The sequence below is a fragment of the Peromyscus maniculatus genome, chromosome 3 (genome assembly GCF_049852395.1).
Source record: "Peromyscus maniculatus bairdii isolate BWxNUB_F1_BW_parent chromosome 3, HU_Pman_BW_mat_3.1, whole genome shotgun sequence".
Classification (NCBI taxonomy): domain Eukaryota; kingdom Metazoa; phylum Chordata; class Mammalia; order Rodentia; family Cricetidae; genus Peromyscus; species Peromyscus maniculatus.
In genome coordinates, this window is record NC_134854.1 from 110,135,914 (window position 1) to 110,155,872 (window position 19,959).

Consider the following 19,959-nt stretch of genomic DNA (forward strand, 5'->3'; position numbering starts at 1 on the left):
GACTGAACGGAGAACTAAGACCACTGTAACAACAGGTCAAAAGAATTTTCTTTAGAGCAAGTGTGAAATCAGAGCATAACGAGAGCCAGTTCTCTTTCCACCTTTACATGGATGTTGGAACCAAATTCAGGTCACCAAGCTTATGCAAAAACTGCCTTTACCCACTAGACCTCTCTCTAGCCGACCCAGAGAACTTTCTATAGTCCTACAAATGCACCAAGTCCCCGAGCCATTGTGTTCTTGTGGCACCAGCTTTCCTTACTGAAGACATTTAGCACAGAAAGAAAAGTCCAAACTGTCATCTTTCAGTCCTCTGCATTCCCCTCTTTAATATGGCATTTTGTTCTATATACATTGATGAAATTCAAAACAAACAAAAAGGAACTTTAGTCAAACTCCCCTTCCTCCTCCAGCTTTATTGGAATAGTTTAAAATTACATTTTCTATTTTCTAGGACTTCAGTTGCTTTTTCCATCTGACTTTTAAAAACTGATTACAGCAAATGAAACACAGTTTTCTAAGTGATATAGTATACAAAAATAACATCTTGATTTCTGTGAAAATGCATTTCTCTGCAATTCCTGAATAGCTCCAAATTATGCTAACTCTGAGCGATGTTTACTCTGGGTTTTAGATTTAGTCTTTGAAAAAATGTGTTCTACACCTTTGCCATCACCATTTGTATGGGATGAAGCTGCTCCTGTGTTAGGCTTTTATCCCGATTTCTCTGGCATAGCCAGCAACACATTTGTCTTTTCAGTTTACTCCCACTCAACTGTATGTTCTATGAGGGCCTGACACAGATGTTACTTGATGTTATTTAATAGCTACTGAGGTCAGACAATCCAAGGCCGTCATTATGCTAAAAATTAATGTTATTTACGGAAGCCCAGACGCTTCCAGAATTGGTTTTACCTCCTACATGGGAACACACTCAAACCCAAAGGGCTTATTGGTCTGACTGAACTCTTCCCATTCATTAATCCCTATTCACCAGTGGCACGGAAAGGGGGTTCTTTAACAAAGCATTATACATAACACCTCTACCAAACTAAACATAAACTTTTTTTTTGTAGTTAAATGCAGAAATTCGGTTTTTTCCACCCCTTTCCTCCTTTTACACTGCAAGAAAAGCTCACTGGCCTGGGAACAGCCTCTATCTGCCAACCTTTGGCCAGTGAAGAGGATTCAGAGAAAATAATACAACCATCAATCAGAAAAAGGAGGGGCGACAAAGGAAAAGAATTAGGCTGTAGCCTCAATTGTGCATTCCCGTGCAAGATGCCCTGACTCGCCACAGCGGTAACAGTTGACTTCACTTGTCTTGCTGCAATTGATGGCTACATGACCAGTTTCACCACACCTAAAAAACAAATAAGTAAATAAATTACAGTTCACACTGCTTCTCAGAACAAATAAAACTGCTATCAAATCAATGGTCAATACTAACAAAAAGCTATTAATATCAGCACAAGTTCTTTCTTCTTTAAAAGGACTATGTATAAACTACTTTACTTTTTGAAGACAGTCTCATATATAAGCCAAAGCTGGTCTCAAACACAACCAGTTCTAGCCTTGGGTTAGGACTCTGGGTGTTAATGCATCATGCCCAGTTAAGATTCTAGGTCATTATATTTTTTAACTAAGAGCAGAACAGAGTAAGACTAGGTTCTCAAAAACCTAGTCATAAGAGATTAACCATCGCCAAGGTCAAAATATTAGCAAAGATGTCTGCTATTTGTAAATTAATCCCCATGGTTTCATTTACATACACCCAACAGCACTTACTAACTACACCACACACAAACCATAGATCATGTACAGAAATCAGAGTACAAATCCCAGGAGTTTGTTTCTTTTCATTGTGGGATACAGGGCCAGAACATAGGCATGCACAAGTACTTTGACATCCACTAGGCCCTCACTGGCCCATATTGCACACTTTATCTAGGTTCAGTGGCAGTGCCTGACTACCAGGTTTCAGGCCTCAGGCCCAATACCCAGTACCTAAAGGAGGGAAAATCATCTCAAAAAAGTCTAGATGAGACTGCTCAGTGGGTCAAGTCATCTGCCACTAAGGTTGACGTTCACCCCCAGAACCCACCCCATGGATGGAGAACCAAGTTCACAAGCTATTCTCACTTTCACCAAATGCACTCACTGATAAGCCGCCCGACTCCCTTTGACAACACCTCCACAAACATCTACAATGGAGATTTGCCCCCCCCCCCAGCACCAACGTGATGACTCACCTATAGCACTTCACCTTGGTGCAGTCTTTTTGAATATGTCCAAATTCACCACAAGAATAGCACTTCTGCTCATCCGCGTGGTCACAGTCACGAGCCAGATGGCCTGGCTTGCCACAGTTGTAGCAGCATTGCTCTCGCTCTCTCTTGGGCTCCTTGCAGTCCTTGGCAATGTGGCCACCTCTACCGCAGTTATAGCAGGCTTCAACAATAAGGAAAAGAAGCAGACCAAGACTATAAAACCTTTACAAAGTAATGCTATGCTTTAAACCACGTACTATAAAACCCTCTAAGCTAGAAAACATCACAAGGCTGTGTGTAGGCACACATCTCTCCCAGAGTATGAAGTGTTAAATACTTACCATCCTCCTGAAGATCACAATCCTTGGCAAGATGACCAGACTCACCACAGCGGTAACAGATATCAGGAAGAGACGAGGAAACAAACTGGAACCCTATTTTAAGCAGAAACAAAAAGAATTGGGATAATCAGGCCAGTCTTGGTATTAATGAATTCTGGAGTGCTTCAAAATTTTTTATTCGACAAAAATACCTCTATCCGAGGTAAAACCACCTCTGCCGCGGCTTCTCATTCCACGACCCCGACCTCCACCAGTAGGGCATTCCCTGGCCCAGTGGCCAGATCGTCCACACTTGAAGCATTCGTTGCTGCTCATAGCTGCAGTTAGAGCTTTGGAATATTAAAAAACAACATCAAACACTTGGAATTACTTTATAGTGGCTAGAATAACACCCATCTCTATTTACTTGTTATTTACATACCTACTAACATATGCAAATGAAAAACCGTAAAACTGTACAATTTCTAAATGAGGCATATATGGATTAACATGCTTATGTTAATAACCCCAGTAATACCTCACATATCTAGGTCCAGATTTTTTTTTTACCTGAGTGTTTTGCCAGCATGACTGTTATGTGTACACCTAGTACCCAAGGAAGTTTAATCTCAAAAAAGAAAAACAAGAGGCTTACTTTTGCCAAGAAACACCAATTTAAAAATTCAAGCTAAGAACAGTAGCTGAGAATCCTGAGTTCTAGGTCACCCTGGGCTATATATATTCAGATTCTTTCCCAAAAAGGTGAAATCAAAGGTCAACCCATAGTCAGTGAGCTCAGTAGTCTATAATGTACATGCAAGTTGGCTTCTCTCTTTGGCCAGGCAACTCAAGTACATCATCGTATATACAAATAAATCCATCTAGTTATATGTCTTTAGAGATTTTGATCATTCCCCATAAAAACTAAAAACACAGCTGAAAATTATGACTTTCACTACTTGTGACTATTAGATTTCTCTGCAGTCCCCTCACTTGTCACACCCTTTTCTAACTTTTAAGAGCCACTTCAATACCAAGTGTATTAAGAAAACCTGAACACATTTCCCAGCTCGGAATTTGTATTAAAATCTGGAGCACTTATTAACAGCTGCCAAATCACACTAACAATGCTTAGTGGAGGGCTGAGGCCAAGTGGTTCACCTTTGAATCACTACAGCATACCATATAGTGATCCTCTGAATAGTTATATAGCATGGCTTTGGGGGACAGTGGAGAAGTCTTAAGTCCTTTCTGCTTTGTGCAACTGTGTATCTTATATAGACCCAACCCAATCTACTTAAATACCAACAGTAAAGTATTAAATAAATGTTTTCCATCATAAGTTACTTTATCTCTAATTTAAATGTGGTAATGTTTTCAATTACATACTCATTAAGGGTACAGTCACTTGTAACTGAAGTTTTCTCAAATCACAGGTATGATCTTATGAAGGTAGATTTTTAGGAGCCAAGGCTTTTGCTTCTAATATGAACCAAGGCTCACTCTGTTAAAACCAAAACCTAATTCCAGGCCAGAAAGATGGCTCAGCAGTTATGACACTGGACACCCTCTTCCGGCCTCTACTAGCACCAGGTATGCACATGGCACACACAACCATGCAGACCAACAGTCATATAGTGCTAGTAGAGAGAGTAAACCAAGAAAGTTCTAGGCGGAAAAAAAGTTATTATTATCATCTAACAACCCTGGAAAAGCTGAAAAATTTCCACCATGAAAACTAAAATGAGCCAGCACCCAGGTCTCCATCTTACTGTAACTTGTCATGCAAGCTCTTTTTATTAGCCTAAGAACTCAGACCTTTGTAGGATTTCAATCATAAAGTGCTACACAAAATATCAATATGAAACAAAAACAATATGGGCTAGGACTGTAGTTTAGTATAGCACTTGTCTAAAATTCTTGAAGTCCTGTGTTCTATCCCCAGGGCTACACACAGAAAAATATAAAAAAAACTTGAGAGAGAGAGAGAAAGAAACACAACACAACCCCCAATTATCAGGCACAGTGGCAGGTACATTCTTAAAATCACAGCATATGGAGGCTGAGGCAGGATGATCTTGAATATTTAGAACAATCTAGCAGTTACATGGTGAGACTAGGTCTCAACAAAAATCAACCCCAAACCCAGAACACTCATTCCACCGCTGTTAGGCAACAGGAGATTTGCTTGTTTGCTTCCTTTTGCTAATAACCTAGTTATCAACTATGCTGCACAGATGTATCTTGGAAGCATAAAAGATTCTAGAACCATAGTTGGGGCTGGGGATTTAGCTTAGCAGTAGAGCACTTGCCTTGAAAGAACAAGGCCCTGAGTTTGGTCCTCAGCTGGGGGGTGGGGAGAAGAACCATGGTTAAACCCAGGCTAACTAGTTAACTAGGGTAAGCACCTGTTACCTCAAAGACACATGGCTAGGTGGGAGCAATGACACTGAAGGAGAATCTGGATTTGAATGGGAGGCAATATGGACTACTCCAGCCACACACACCCCCCCCCATGGCTGTTATCCCTTTACTTTATAGGTGCTCAGTTTCAAACATCTGTTAAAGCTTTATGACCCCTGTATAATCGAGGTATCCTAAGTCTTCAAGTCAGGCTATTTACAGATATATTGGAACTCAGATTTGTGTGGTTCAAACTCTCACAAACTCAAGCTTCTTGTTTTAAAGTCAATTTCCTAGATGAAAGTGATGAAGTTTACCAGAAATACCGACTGAATTCTGTATTAGAAATCAAGTATCTTTTCAAAATTAGAATTATAGAAAATAAAGCCAGGTATGGTGGTACTAGCTTGCAATTCCAGCACTTGGGAGGCAGAGGAAAGAGGATCAGTGCAAAGCCAGCACTGGCTACATGAAACCTTGTCTCAAAAGAGGGGTGGGGAGGCAGAAGCATTATATACACGGGCTGGAGATGACTTAGTGGTTAAGATCATTTATCGATCTAGCAGAGGACCTGATACCCTCCTTCTGTCCTCTAGGCAACTCTGCATGCACATGGTACACATGAACTCATGTAGGCACATAGACACACACACAAAAAAAATGTACTTGGCAGGGAAGGTCACATCCTGCAGTCAGAAGACCACTTCCATATGTCAGCTCTCTAAATTCAACCTTCACAGGGATTCTTCACAGGGATTCCAGGCATCAAGCTCAGGTATCTGATTTGTGCAACAAGTACCTTTAACTGCTGAGCTAATTTTTGTGCCACTCTATGCCTCAATTCTAAGTATCACTTTGTCATGACATAAACCACAATTAAAGATGAGGTAAAACATGCCACTCAAAAAAGGACAGTGATCAAGTAACTTACTGCCAGGTAAGTTTGAAAAAGACTCACTTAGGTGTCAGGTATGCTAAACTAAGTTTGCTTATTTTACAGATTTTTGAACATGCCCAGGCTTTACAGATTAAATAACAAAACTTTTGGCTATTTGTCTTCATTTTCAGTAACACATCTATACCAAAACTATATATATAAACTATATACAGTCAAGACTAATAGGAATTCTAATAAATAAAACAATCATCTCTAGGCTGTAGCTCAGGGGTAGAGTGCCACTAAGGAACCTCAACAGAAAAAAAAAATCATAACTACCTCCTAGAAAATGCATTCATATTATATAATAGGAATAACGAAGAGAATCCCAGCCCTCAACAAGTATGTAACGAGCTATCTTTACTATTTCACCTGGCTTTCCAACCACAGTGGTTTACATTCATTTGTATGCTCTGGATCAATTTTTCCCAAGCAGGGGATTATCCCTGCCTTATCAGGGTTGCTATACCTAGACCATAGCGCAGTTCTTGCCTTCTGAACATACTCACTTCATATTATTCACCAGTAAATTGACTTGGTACCACACTACCACACACTCCATTGTTAATAAACTAGATAGATATAGGGCTGGAGAGATGGCTCAGAGGTTAAGAGCACTGGCTGTTCTTCCAGAGGTCCTGAGTTCAATTCCCGGCAACCACATGGTGGCTCAAAACCATCAATAATGAGATCTGGTGCCCTCTTCTGGCCTGAAGGGATATATGCAAGTAGAAGCAGAACATTGTATACATAATAAATAAATCTTTAAAAAAATAAACTAGATCTAGTAAAAGGAAGCAAGATACAGTGTGTGTGTTACCTGATTTTGGCTACCATGATGAAAAATAGCTTAAGAGCTGGGAGGGACTGTTTTACCCTACAATTCACTACCCAACCTTGCTTAATTACATCCATTTCATTTCTGCCTGTCCTGACTACCTGTGCAAGGTCTTGATTAATAGCTGAGTACCTAAGATGTCAGCCATAAATATATAATCTATTATGTTAACCACTCTCCAAGGTATGTATTCTTGCTCCCTTTAATAAAGGAACAAGGTGGCCAGGCGTGGTGGTGCACGCCTTTAATTCCAGCACTTGGGGGACAGAGGCAGGTGTATCTGAGTTGAATGCCAAACTGGTCTAGAGTTCCAGGACAGCCAAAGATACCCGTCTCACTAAAACAAAACAACAAAAGAGAAAGAAACAAAACAAAAACAAAAAGAACAGAGAACAAGTGACTTACCTACTAAAACCATACAGGCAGACCCTAGTTCTAACAAGATATCAACAGTTTGCCTCTAAATCTCTGTAAAATTAAGGTTATGTGATAGTGATAAGAAACATATACATACATGCTTCTTATATATTATCTGAATTCCAATGCACAAAAGTATTCCCTCTTTTAGATAAATGAAATAAAAACTAAACAGTTAAGACTCTGGAGTCATTTTAAATTTATTCCCAGTAATCTTTCACAGAGATTTCTTGATTTTTAACCAAAATCTTTTTTCTCTTAAACCTTGTCAAACACACACAAGCACTCAACTTAATTTCACTAGCTAAAAACCCTCATTTGTAACTATAGACTCAACTCCAGGTGATTCTTGTAACCCTTGTTATTTCTTCCCTCCCTCCCCCCAGTTTGGAAATAGGGTCTCGGAAAGCCTTTGCTGGCCTGGTACTTATTAGGTATAGGAGGCTGTCCTTGAATTGAGAGATGGGCCTCAGGCTCCTGAGTTCAGGGATTAAAGGAGTGTGCCACCACTCCTGGATTCCCTGCCCTTTCAAAACAAACCAGGCAGGCCTCAAATTTATTTACAATCCTGCCCATCCTCCCAAGTGCTGGGATGAAATAGCCCTATACCATCACACCTGGCTTATATTCCTAATGTACAAATTGCAAATTCAGATTTGCAATCTGTATTTGAGACCTAAGTTCACTTTATTATCCCAAGTATTTAACAACCTGAAATTAGACACTGCCAGAATTAGAGGCCCATTAAGTGAGGCAGTATGGAAAAGAGCATTCTCCACATAGCTGGCCAGGATGCCTTGGTATTAGTCTTCTGGCTCTCAACTTACTGTCAGGAGGCTAGGAAGAGGAAGGCAAACTCTCTGGGCAAGTATTTACCTAACGGAGCAATCATTCCAGCAGTGATTTACCAAATAATTTTATTAGGTTCTAAAAAGGCCAAAAGAATCGTCATAAATCATTACAAAATTTTTTAATACTTTAAAAGTTATTTTTGCCCACTGCAGTTGTTCAACTGCCAGAATATAAGCCCTTGGTCTTCCACTCATTTAATTTAAAACATTTTACAGACTGCACATCTGTTTGAAATACATTATCTCTTGCTATCAATATGAAAAGGAATAATTCAAATACAAGAATTTTTAAATATGAAGTAGGAGGTAAGTACATAGGTACAATACTGTTAGGTTTTTAAAACCTGTTGCCAGGAGCTGTAATTTGGGGGTAAAATTAAGCCTTTAATTCAGCCCTTGGGATTCCAATAAATTATTCCCTTTATAGTCCAGTAAACAGAGAGTTCCTTGTAGACAAGAAGCAAGCTTAACAAGCTGGAAAAAAAGTACCTAGAACTATGGGAGTTACAATTTGATAACTTGCATTTTAACCACGGTAATTTTTTAAAAATAGTTTTTTTTAGAATTAAAGTATTGCGAGATAGGGTACTACAGCTCATCTGTCTTTTTTAAATCTTACTTACATTCAATATATATCAGGAGCAAATGGCTAACCTGGAAATTTTAACCCAAAGATTAAATTATTGGAGTAACTCTCTCCAAAACTCGGTCAAACAACAGGAAATGGGGATTTTTATCTCCTAAAACTTAATTTGGGGGCAAAAATGGGATATAACTTAATTCCCTTTTACTTTAATGCAGATAAGTTGAGTGTCTTGGCTGTTTTGTGTCCTCAAGAATATTGCAAAATCTTGAAATCAGACGATTGCTGTGCGATGTTTCCTTCCCCCAAGACCCCCACCCCCACCTCAAGACCAGATGTAGTCACTTCCTCTGAAAGGGTCTGGTAGCTGAAGCCATGTGCTTGACATGTGGCAACAAGCTAAAGCTTTACCCTATAAAATCAACACCCAAACCCAAACGGGGTCGATCAGACCGTTCTAAAACAGGTTTTCACGCTAATGAAAATCTAAGATTCACCTTTGCCAATCCTACTTCCGAGGCTTGCTTGTAATTTATATCCGTTTAACCCGAGAAATATTGGCAAAGACTTCTGACGCCGAGATGGCCTTCAAGGCCTGACAAACTGGGAATCCTTCCCACCTCCGCCCGCCCCGTCATAGAGTTTGAGGACCTAAGACTTGAATCGTATCGATCCGGGAGAAAGTAGTTTCTTTTGAGCCACAGAGTAGAAGCAGCCGTTTAGGACTACAAATGACCAAGAAATCAGTTGGAATAAAGGCTGGCAGTATGGAAAACCGAATCCAGACTCCTGAGCCTTACAGCGGCGTGCGCGGGCTTCGTCACGGGTCGGTTCCAGAGGCCCCGCAGCCGCTGGCACATGGCCCGCCAGGCCTCCACCCGGCGGTCGGCCTGCGGGCCTCCGCCGCCGCCAGGCGCCCCTGCCCGCACAACGCCCGGTCGTCCCAGGAGTTCCCGCCACACTGGCCCCGGGCGCTAGGCCCGCCCACGACCCCCTTCGCCTCGGCCCCAAGGGCGCCGGGCCTCGTCGTCGCACGCCTGCGGCCTGCGCGGCCGCGGGCACCGAGCAAGGCCCCCCCCACGCACCGGCTCTTAGTCCCCCCGCCGAAGGACGGCCACCACGGCCGCTCATCAGCGGCGGGCGGGAAACCAAGGCCCAGGCGGCAGCCAGGCCGAGCCCCGCGCCTGACGCAGCAGGGAACAGGCCAAGGTGCGGCCGCCATCGCGCCTCGCAGCTCCGGCCCCGCGTCGGTCTCGGCCGCGCCAACCCCGCATCCTCCACTGCGCCGCCTCCACCCTCGTCCCTCACCTTCGGCGTCTGAGCTGCCCACAGCGGTGGAGACTCGGACCCAGGCCCAGGAAGGCGACTCGCACAGCAGCGGCTGTTTATTTTCAGGGTCCTTGCCTGCGCCACACGCGGGTCTGCACACGGCCCCACACACGCCGCTGCGCACGGCTCTCCTCCGCCTCGCCCACGCGTCCAATCAGCGCAGGGGACTGAGCCGGCCAATCAGAATCGCCCGCGGGGAGCGCGGCCTGGCGCGAGGGCGGCATGGGGCGGGGCGAGCTCCGCCTCCACGCCCCGCCTCTTCCGCCGTGCCCCGGCGCGTGGCCTTCCCGCCCGTAGCGGGGACTCGGGAGTTGCAGGGCTGGTTTCGCTGGTTTCCTGCAGGCGGTTCGTCCCTCGAGCCTTGGCTGGCCTTCCCCCAACTCCGAGTAACCGCTCCCGCCAGCTGTGTTCTATTGTCCCGGGCGGTGGTCGCGGCTTGCGGGAGCCAACCCCCCCTGCCCGGCGCCCCCTAAGCCGGTGGCGCTCAGAAGCAGGCCAGGTTTCCAGAATACACATTCTTAAGTTTGGGGGAAGGTCGTGGTAGCCTGGTCACGGAAGTGGCTGTGGCCATCGTTACGCCCAGTGAGATGCGTTTGGTTTTTGTGCCTCCTGATGATAACCAGCCATCGCGCTGCTAGGGCCCCTGGATTACGATCCTCCCAAAAGAAAATGCCTAAGGAGGGTGAAAGATGGTGACAGGGTGCTACTGCCGAGACGTGTGTCACAACACTCCTTGTGATCCGTAATGGGTGACATCCATAGGATTTATGGGTGAGACAGGAGGCCAGGAAAGTCATTGACCTAGGCTGCTCCGTTTAGGGATGACCTCCAGTTTGGCGGTATCTCTAATAGAGAGATTCTGTGTGTAGTCGTAGGCCTTCAAACCAGAAGTCTTTCATGTAAGTTTTCAAGTCCTGGGTTTAATCCCCAGTAGTACTACCACCCCACCCCACCCCCCAAAAATTGTTCTATGTAAACTAAAACATTCTAGAACTCTGTCCAATTTTGGAATGAATTTTTATTTCCAACATGAAAAAGCTGGAAGAGTCTCAAGTCGCCTGAGTTCCAAAAGGCACTAAAATTTGTCTAAATATTAATACACTTATCAAGGTTAGCCATATTGTGACTGCTGTGTCCCAACAATGGACTATGTTCCCACTAATGACTTAAATCTTTAAACTTAGATATGGGCCTGCAGAAATGACTTAATAGTTAAGAGCACTTGCAGCCAGGCATGGTGGCACATACTTTTAACCCCTTGTACTTGGGAATTAGAAGCAGTAGGATCTCTGTCAGTCCAAGTTCATCCTGATCTACATAGCAAGTTCCAGGCCAGCTATAGCTACATGGTAAGATCCTTGGGATGGAAATACAGTTTAGTAGTAGAACATTTGCCTTGCTTGTACAATGCTCTGGATTTCATCTCTAGCCCCACCAAACAAAATCTTCAACCATAGTGAGGCCTTATCTCAAAAACAAAACCAACAACAAAAACAAAAAAAATTCCACCACTACCACCAACAACAAAAGAACCACCCCCCCCCCAACCCCCACATGCTGCTCTTGCAGAGGACCAGAATTCAGCTCATACTGTTAACAACTATCTGTAACTCCAGTCCCAGAGGATCTAATGCCCTCTATCTTAGAAGGTACACATATGTAGCATAAATCTTAAGAGGTCTTATTAGTAAAAACAATACCTGTATTGGGGTGAATGCTAGAAGATCAGAGAAGCAAAACAAGCCACAGCCACCTCACCTTGGCAATTCCTCAGCTGATCCTGTTTCCTCAGACTGGAAGCTTCTGTGTCCTCATCCAAATGGATCTTAGCTGAACTGCTGCTCAAAAGCCTGAAAGCTTAACCAGCTCTAGTTCTTCATCCTCATGCCTTAAATACCTTTCTGCTTCCTGCCATCACTTCCTGGGATTAAAGGCTCTTGTTACCATGTAGCTGTTTCCAGTGTGGCTTTGAACTCACAGAGATCCAGACAGATCTCTGCCTCTGGAATGCTAGGATTAAAGGCATGTGTGCCACCATTTTCTGGCCTGTATATCTAGTGGCTGTTCTGTTCTCTGACCCCAGATAAGTTTATTAGGGTGCACAATATTTTGGGGAACACAACATCACCACACACATAAATACACCCAGCCACATCAGTCTTTTTGTTGCTTTTATTTGAGTCAGGGTCTCTACATAGCCATGGTTGTCATGGAACTCTCTATGTAGGCCAGGCTAGCCTTGAACTCACAGAGATCCACCTGCATCTCCCCCAGAGTTCTGGGATAATAAACTTGTACCACCATGCCTGGCTTCATAAATCTTTTTTTCCCCCATTTAATTAAAAATGCAGAAATCTATGGAAGTTGAATGGCAGACTCAATGGTAGAGTGCTTGGCATGTGTGAGGTCCTGGTTTCCAATACCCAGTACCAAAACAAACAAACACATAATAAATAAATAAATCTTAAAAAAAAAAATGTCTGGAGAGAGAGCTCAGATGTAAAGAACACTGGCTCATCTTCCAGAGGACCCAGACTCAATTACCAGCACCCACATGGCATTTTGTTGTATATAACTCCAGTTCCAAAGGATATACAAAACTTTCTTTTTGCCTCCACAGACACTGCACCTGCATGGTACCCAGGCATGCATGCTACCAAAACATCCATACACATAAACCTAAAAAAATTTAAAAGGTAAAATGAGGATGAATACTTCTTGCTAGTACTCTTCATTCTTTTGATGACTAGGTAGACTTGAACTACTGTTTTTTGTTTGTTTGTTTTGTCTTTATTAATTTCTTTTTTGGTTTTCTGAGACAGGATTTCTCTGTGTAGCCCTGGCTGTGTTGGAACGTGGCTCTGTAGTCCAGGCTGACCTTGAATTTAGAGATTTGCCTTCCGCTGCCTCCCAAGTGCTGGGATCAAAGTCGTGCACCACGGCCTGGCTTGAGCTCCTGTTTTGCTAGGATATTATCTCAGTGGATTCTTTCAGTTCCAAGGCTATGAATGATTGAGAGACATGAAACCTAGGTTCAAATCAACATTACTCATCATTGTAAAACATTTAGCAATTTGTGTTTAATACAGTATTAATAAAAAAGCAACAATTATGAACATGTGAATGCATGATTTTAAGAACCAGTGCTATTTTTAAACTTTTAAACAAAAATGATGCATCAAAATGTTTTCATAGTCAGCATAAAAAGATGACATTTCCAGTCATGTTGAATAAATCCTTAGCAATTGATTAAGCTATAATATCAGATTTACAAATAGTAAAATAGCAGGTTTTATTTCATTTGTTTCTTAATGGGAAGTTTACACAGCTTTGTAGATATATAGATTTCCTCTCCCTGATCTGATTTATTCTTATAATATATTATCTTTTCTTTCCTATCTTTGAGTCTTTTCGTTTGTTTGAGACCAAGCCTCCAAGCACGGGATGGCTTCAAACTCCCTGGGTAGCAGAAGATGACCTCGAACTCTTGATCCTCCTGCCTCCATTGCCCAAGTGCTGGGGTTACAGGCACACACCACCACATCCAGCCTTGACAGTGTCTTGAGATAAAGCAATTGCAGACAAGCATTGTCATCTCAAGTTCAAGCAATGAGCACGGATAAGCCGAGGCTATGTCCCAAGTCCAGACTGGGTGCCTCTCTTGCTCCAGAACCATAACTGCTTTTTGCTTTTGAAACAGGGTCTCACTATGTAGTCTTGGCTGGTCTCAAACTCACAGAGATTTGCTTGCCTTTGGCTCTTTTTTTTTTTTTTTCTCATATTAAAGGCGTGTGCAACACCATACCAGGCTAAAATATAATTTTATGGCTTGTTTCTAATTTACCATTCTAAATACAATCACACATAAAATGTTTTGAAAGACCCCCGCTCCATTATGAGGATATGGGGCGTTGGGCCGATGTTATGCCCCCCCCAATAACTTGGCCTTAGAAACGCCATTCTGCAGGAATCAGAAAAACAGGAGTTCACAGCCATAGCCAGCTACCCGGCCTTGACAGAGATAGCTATGGCCAGCCTTGAGAGAGATAACTGTGGTCAGCAGCCTTGGGAGTAAGACAGTTGATATTTTATGGCGGGCCCCTGGCCTTGAGGAATAAGCAGCTGGCCTGGACAAGGCCAAATCAGCCACACACATATGACCCCAAGTTCACCCTGGCCTTCTTTGAAACAACCAATAGGGACCCTGTAACTATGCTTCTCGCTTCTGTAACCGCGCCTCTGCCCCTGGGATCCCATAAAAAGTCCCCCTTGCCCTAGGAAAGCGCGCAAGTCCTCCAAGAGACTTCGCCCCAGGTACCTGGTCTAAATAAACCCTCTTGCTTTTGCATCTGATCTGTGGTTTCGGTGTGTTCCTTGGGTTTGGGGTCTCTCCCGGAGAAAGATCTCAGCCGGGGGTCTTTCATTTGGTGGCCCGTACGGGGATTGAGACCCCTCCCTGGGACCACCGACCCACCATCAGGAGGTAAGCCGGCCGGCCTTGATTTATGTCATCCCTGTCCAGTCTGAGGGTTGTCTGTTTGTCTGAGTGTTAAATGTTGTTTGTTTGTCTCCGCGCCTGCGTCTGATAATCTGTCTGTGTCAGTGGATCTGAAAGGGGGGACCGACGGGTCTGGACTTCGCCACTGAACCCTGGGAGACGTCCTAGGGGAATCTGGGAACCTGGAAGACGTTCCACGGTTCATCTGAAGTGCCCTCTGTGGCACGGTCTGAAGACCCCTCTGGGGGCACGGTTTTTCTGGTTTTGCTTTCGGTTTGGAACCGAAGCCGCGCAGCGAGTTTTAGTCTTATTTATATTGGTCTGTCGTTTTTTTTTGTTTTCTGTTTAACCGTTCTCCTCTTAAAAACAGCCATAGGACAGACTGTCATCACCCCCTTGAGCCTCATGCTTAAACACTGGTCAGACGTAAAGAAAGACACGAGCCAACAACAAAGGAGTCGTAATCAAGAAAAAAAAAAAATAGATCACTCTTTGCGAGGCCGATTGGGTTAAAATGGATGTAGGATGGCCTCGTCAGGAAACCTTTAACCTCAGTCTTATTTCACAGGTGGAAAAAAAAAAAAGTTTTTGCTTCCAGTCCCCATGGCCACCCGGACCAGGTCCCATACATTGCCATGTGGAGACTCCTGACAACAGAACCTCCCCCATGGGTTAAGCCGTTTCTCTTCCCCTCAGCCCCCCGGCGGCAGCAGCGCTCGCCGAATCCCGGAGCCGAGGAAGCCAGATCGGCGGATCCCTCCCACTCCCTGTTCCTCCCTAACCCCACACCAGCAAGTCTTTTCCTCTCCCCGCGGGCCGCTGCTCCGGCGCAGGCGGGCGCGCGGGCAGGCTTGCAGGCGGGTGCGGGAAAAGGAAACGCGCAGGCAGGGCTGCCGGGAAGCTAGGGCGCCGGGACGCCCCCTGCCCAGTCCCCGCAGGCCGTCAGCGGTGATGGCGGTGGCGGCGGCGGGTGCCGGAGCTCCCCGCGCCTCCTCCCGTCCGCGCGGCCGCGGCGCGGTCGCGGGGGTCCGGGACGGCGCTGGGGGGGGCTCCCCTCACTCCCCGCTCTCCCCGGCTGTCCATGTCTCCCGTGCGGGCGGAGGAGTCCGCCCCGCCGGGCCGTGGTTTTCCGCGTGGCGCCTAACAGCGGACTTGGAGCTGGTGCAGACCAGGGGAATCTGATCGCGGAGGCCCGGGGCGGCGCGGACATGGGCACCAAGCAGAGTGGCCCCGCCGCCAACGGCCGCACCCGCGCCTACTCGGGCTCGGACCTGCCCTCCGGCGGCGCGCGCGCGCGCGCGGCGGCCCCCAGCGCGGCTGGCCGGGACCCGGGCGGCGGAGGCCCGCGGCGACACAGGCGGGGCCAGGGGCGGGGCCGGCGACCAGCCGGACCCGGGCGGCGGGGAGCCAGCGGCGGCGCAGGCGGCCTTGGTCCCGGCAACGCCCCACAGCCGCTCGCTCGGAGGGGCGGTGGATAGCGCGATGGGCGGCCGAGCGGCACAGTCGGCAGCGGCGGCGCAGGCGGACACGGGATGTGGCAGGGACACGCAGGCGGGGCCGGGGATGGGGTCGGCGAGGGACCGCCCCCTGGCCGGCGACCCACAGCGATGTGCCACGACCGGCTCCGGCCCAATATGGGAAAGGTGACTAGGGGGCGGCGTCACCCATGGACGCCGAGTCACCCCGCCCCGAGTGTTACAACCCCCCCGACAGCGCCGGAGGGACCGGCGGCTCCTGCAGCGGCCCCCAAACAGCGGAGGATGAGTTCCTGCTTCCTCCCCAATTGCCGGTCGCCTACGAGAAAGGCGGGACAAAGCAGCGAAGGTAGGGAACACCTACATCTCTGGCCAGTTGCTCTTAGCGGGTCTCCAGGGGCTCTAACCCCCTACCGATTGGGCTCAGGTTACCAGAAAGAGACGCCGGCAGCGCGTTTTTAAAAAAAGAACTTAGAGAGACACGGAGGGAGAGGAAAAACAAACAAAAAAGTCCTGGCCACTGTAATGTCTCAGGGACAGGTCAGAGAGGGAGTTAGGAAGTTAGGACGGGAGATCAAAAAAAGAACACTGCTTGACAAAGACAAAGTGCTTACTGTAAACAGAGAGGACATTGGGCTCGTGACTGATCAAAAAAAAGCCTCAAGGGTCTCGGAGACCTAAGCCAAGGGTCCTCAATCTGGAAGATTGGGGAGGTCAAGGCCAGGAGACCCCCTCCCCCCGACCTAGGATAACTCTCAAGATTAGGGGGCAGCCAGTGACCTTCCTAGTGGACACCGGGGCTCAACATTCAGTCCTGACCCATACCGGAGGCTCTCTCAATGACCGCACAGCTTTGGTCCAGGGGGCCACAGGTAACAGGAGGTATCAAAGGACCACCGAAAAAAAAAAAAAAAAAAAAAAAGGTTCAGCTGACATCTGGACAGGACCCAAAGGGAGCCCCCTACAAGTCCTAGCCCTTTAAACTGTTCGTGGACGAGAACTCAGGCTTTGCAAAAGAAATGTTGATACAGAGACTGGGGCCATGAAAGCCCGGTAGCTGCAGGATGGCCCGCCCCCCTGTCTACATGTGGTAGCCATTGCTGTTTTGCTCAAGGATGCAGGGAAACTGACTTTGGGACAGCCATTAACTGTGTTATCCTCCCATGCGGTAAAAGCTCTGGTCCAGCAGCCCTCAGATCGAATGGTGTGCAGACCAGTTGTCTCCCTCAACCCCGCAACCCTGCTGCCTGGTTCATGGATGGGAACAGCTTCCTCCAAGAAAGAGAACGGAGGACTGGAGCAGCCGTCACCACCGAATCGGAGATAGTTTGGACCTCACCACTGCCACCTGGAACATCGGCCCAAAAGGCAGAGCTGATCGCGCTGACCCAGGCCCTCCGGATGGCGGAAGCCCGGAGGACCAGGAACTAACAAAGAAAATGGGGGCGAAATAAAGCCCCGAGCGACACGCTTACATCATAGATGGACAGAGGCCTTGCCTACCAAGAAAAAAAGACCACTAACGTGGTAACCAAAAAACTCCTAGATGACATCTTTCCCAGGTATGGAATACCCCAGATATTGGGGTCAGACAATGGGCCCGCCTTCGTCTCCCAGGTAAGTCAGGAGGTGGCCAGGCTACGGGGGATCGATTGGAAACTTCATTGTGCATACAGCCCCCAGAGCTCAGGACAGGTAGAACGTGCAAATAAAACCATTAAGGAGACTTTAACCAAATTAACGCTTGCAACTGGCACTAGAGATTGGGTGCTCCTACTCCCCCTAGCCCTTTACCGAGCCCGGAACACTCCTGGGCCTCATGGCCTAACCCCGTTCGAGATCATGTATGGGGCTCCCCCACCAATTGTAAATTTCCTTTACTCTGATATCTCCTCTTTTGCCACTAGCCCTCCAATTGATGCAAAAGACGGTGCAAAAACCCCTGCCTGCCGGGAGCAACTGAACCGCCCGGTGATGCCTCACCCATTCAAGATTGGGGACTCTGTCTAGGTCCGACGCCATCAATCCAGGAACCTAGAGCCGAGGTTGACGGGACAGCGGCTTGGGTCCACACGTCACATGTAAAGACTGCCAAGGAACCCGACGAAGCTGAGGGCACCGAGACATCTAGTTCAACGCTCTCCAAACCCACTAAAGATAAGACTCACCCGGGGGTCCCCTTGATCCCCCTAATAGTCCTCCTGACATAAGGAGGGACATCACCAGAGAGCCTGTTTCCCTGACGCTGGCCCTGTTACTGGAAAAAAATTACCATAAACAAAATAGCTGCTGGGGTAGATACAGGGACTGCAGCCCTTATGGAGACCGGCCAATTCAGACAGCTCCAAGTAGCCATGCTCAACAAAAATGATTTAAAAGATAGTTCCAAAGGTCACCGTGGTTTATGACCCTTGTCTCCACCATTATGGGCCCCCTAATCGTCCTCCTGCTCATTTTATTGTTTGGGTCATACATCCTCAACAGATTGGTGCAATTCATCAAGGATAAGGTTTCTGTTGCCCAGGCTTTGATCCTAACCAAACAATATCAGAGGCTCAGACAGTCAGAGATAGAGCTAACCCCTTATTCTCCATCCTAAAATGAAAGATTTCATTTGGTACAAAAGAAAATGGGGGAATGAAAGACCCCCGCTCCATTATGAGGATATGGGGCGTTGGGCCGATGTTATGCCCCCCCCAATAACTTGGCCTTAGAAACGCCATTCTGCAGGAATCAGAAAAACAGGAGTTCACAGCCATAGCCAGCTACCCGGCCTTGACAGAGATAGCTATGGCCAGCCTTGAGAGAGATAACTGTGGTCAGCAGCCTTGGGAGTAAGACAGTTGATATTTTATGGCGGGCCCCTGGCCTTGAGGAATAAGCAGCTGGCCTGGACAAGGCCAAATCAGCCACACACATATGACCCCAAGTTCACCCTGGCCTTCTTTGAAACAACCAATAGGGACCCTGTAACTATGCTTCTCGCTTCTGTAACCGCGCCTCTGCCCCTGGGATCCCATAAAAAGTCCCCCTTGCCCTAGGAAAGCGCGCAAGTCCTCCAAGAGACTTCGCCCCAGGTACCTGGTCTAAATAAACCCTCTTGCTTTTGCATCTGATCTGTGGTTTCGGTGTGTTCCTTGGGTTTGGGGTCTCTCCCGGAGAAAGATCTCAGCCGGGGGTCTTTCAGTTTGACCTTATTTTTAGGCCCAGGGATAGAATGTTTCTTATAATAAAAATTGTTTGAAGCTGGGTGTGGCGATGTGACAGCTGATGAGTCTTCAGTTGGCACTCAACTTTCTGTAATTATCACTATTCATAAAGCTAGACTCCCCGTGAGGCATTCTGACAGTCGGCAAAGAGATCTGGAAGGGAAGTTAACTTATATTCCCTGAGTATGACCACCTGTTTCACCAGAAAGATTTCAAAATAAGGGAGAAAAAAAAGCCAGCTTTATCAAAAGCCAAGACAGTTCAGCAAGTAACAGTATCTGCCGCCTGGCTTGACAGCCTGAGCTTGATCTCTGGAGCCCACATGTTAGAAGGAAAGGACGCCCCGACGTGTCATCTGACCCCCACACATGTGCGACACAAGACTCCCAAACATGCACAAGTGTATACACAGAAAAATATATAAATAAAATGTAAAAAAAGAATGTTAAGTGAAGCTGTTGGTGCTGGAAGAAAGGGACTCCTGTCACAGTCTCTGGCCTTGGGAAGATGTTTTACCTCCCCCTTCTTCCCTGTTCATATTAGTCAGACATTGGGCTACCCGTGTTACAAGGTAATTAGTTATCATCTAGACCTTGCTCTTAGAGAACTTGCAGGTTAACAAGCAAGGGCCATAAGAAAGTATGGAGTGTTTCCGAGAGGACCGGCTAAAATGCTGTGACTCAGCAGGATTCAGTTCTTAAAATGGGTCACAGTTGAACACAGCTGTACTTGGCAACTCTTCATTTCCACTTCAGTGCCCAACTGCATCACACAGGCCTTCGCTTCTGCTGTCAAAATGAAATGATACACCGGTCTTTCTCCTTTGTGT

At 46.5% G+C, this 19,959-nt stretch overlaps 2 protein-coding genes and 1 long non-coding RNA gene across 6 annotated transcripts; 2 read left to right on the top strand and 1 right to left on the bottom strand.

Annotated features, from left to right (window-relative positions):
- Nucleotides 1-303: 303 nt before the first annotated feature.
- Nucleotides 304-10,094, bottom strand: Cnbp (CCHC-type zinc finger nucleic acid binding protein). Of its 4 annotated transcripts, none has more exons than XM_042274538.2 (5): nt 9,928-10,094; nt 2,824-2,940; nt 2,612-2,704; nt 2,253-2,451; nt 304-1,363 (listed from the first exon to the last, which is right to left on the bottom strand). In XM_042274538.2, exons 2-5 carry the CDS (start codon nt 2,924-2,926, stop codon nt 1,246-1,248), a joined length of 513 nt encoding a protein of 170 aa, XP_042130472.1. In that variant the 5' UTR covers nt 2,927-2,940; nt 9,928-10,094; the 3' UTR covers nt 304-1,245. The 4 variants fall into 4 exon arrangements, with proteins under 4 accessions (XP_042130472.1, XP_042130470.1, XP_042130469.1 ...); XM_042274536.2 differs by having other exon boundaries at nt 2,803-2,940; XM_042274535.2 differs by having other exon boundaries at nt 2,253-2,454; nt 2,803-2,940; nt 9,928-10,086.
- A 5,730-nt stretch (nt 10,095-15,824) lies between these two features.
- LOC143272433 (uncharacterized) lies at nt 15,825-19,037 on the top strand. The gene is made up of 2 exons (XR_013049974.1): nt 15,825-16,089; nt 17,829-19,037. It is a non-coding gene; the product is annotated as an uncharacterized LOC143272433 (long non-coding RNA).
- LOC143272432 (uncharacterized) lies at nt 16,089-19,037 on the top strand. The gene is made up of 2 exons (XM_076567278.1): nt 16,089-16,270; nt 17,097-19,037. Exons 1-2 carry the CDS (start codon nt 16,113-16,115, stop codon nt 17,350-17,352), a joined length of 414 nt encoding a protein of 137 aa, XP_076423393.1. The 5' UTR covers nt 16,089-16,112; the 3' UTR covers nt 17,353-19,037.
- Nucleotides 19,038-19,959: the final 922 nt, after the last annotated feature.

Excerpts from the sequence above, each read along its gene's own strand:
- Cnbp (XM_042274535.2), bottom strand. The coding sequence starts at position 2,926 with ATGAGCAGCAACGAATGCTTCAAGTGTGGACGATCTGGCCACTGGGCC. Across the intron at positions 2,705-2,802 it reads TGGTTTTACCTCGGATAGAG|GGTTCCAGTTTGTTTCCTCG; the intron begins GTATTTTTGTCG and ends TGCTTAAAATAG. Across the intron at positions 1,364-2,252 it reads ACCAAGGTGAAGTGCTATAG|GTGTGGTGAAACTGGTCATG; the intron begins GTGAGTCATCAC and ends TTTGTTTTTTAG.
- LOC143272432 (XM_076567278.1), top strand. The coding sequence starts at position 16,113 with ATGGACGCCGAGTCACCCCGCCCCGAGTGTTACAACCCCCCCGACAGC. Across the intron at positions 16,271-17,096 it reads GGCGGGACAAAGCAGCGAAG|CTCTGGTCCAGCAGCCCTCA; the intron begins GTAGGGAACACC and ends ATGCGGTAAAAG.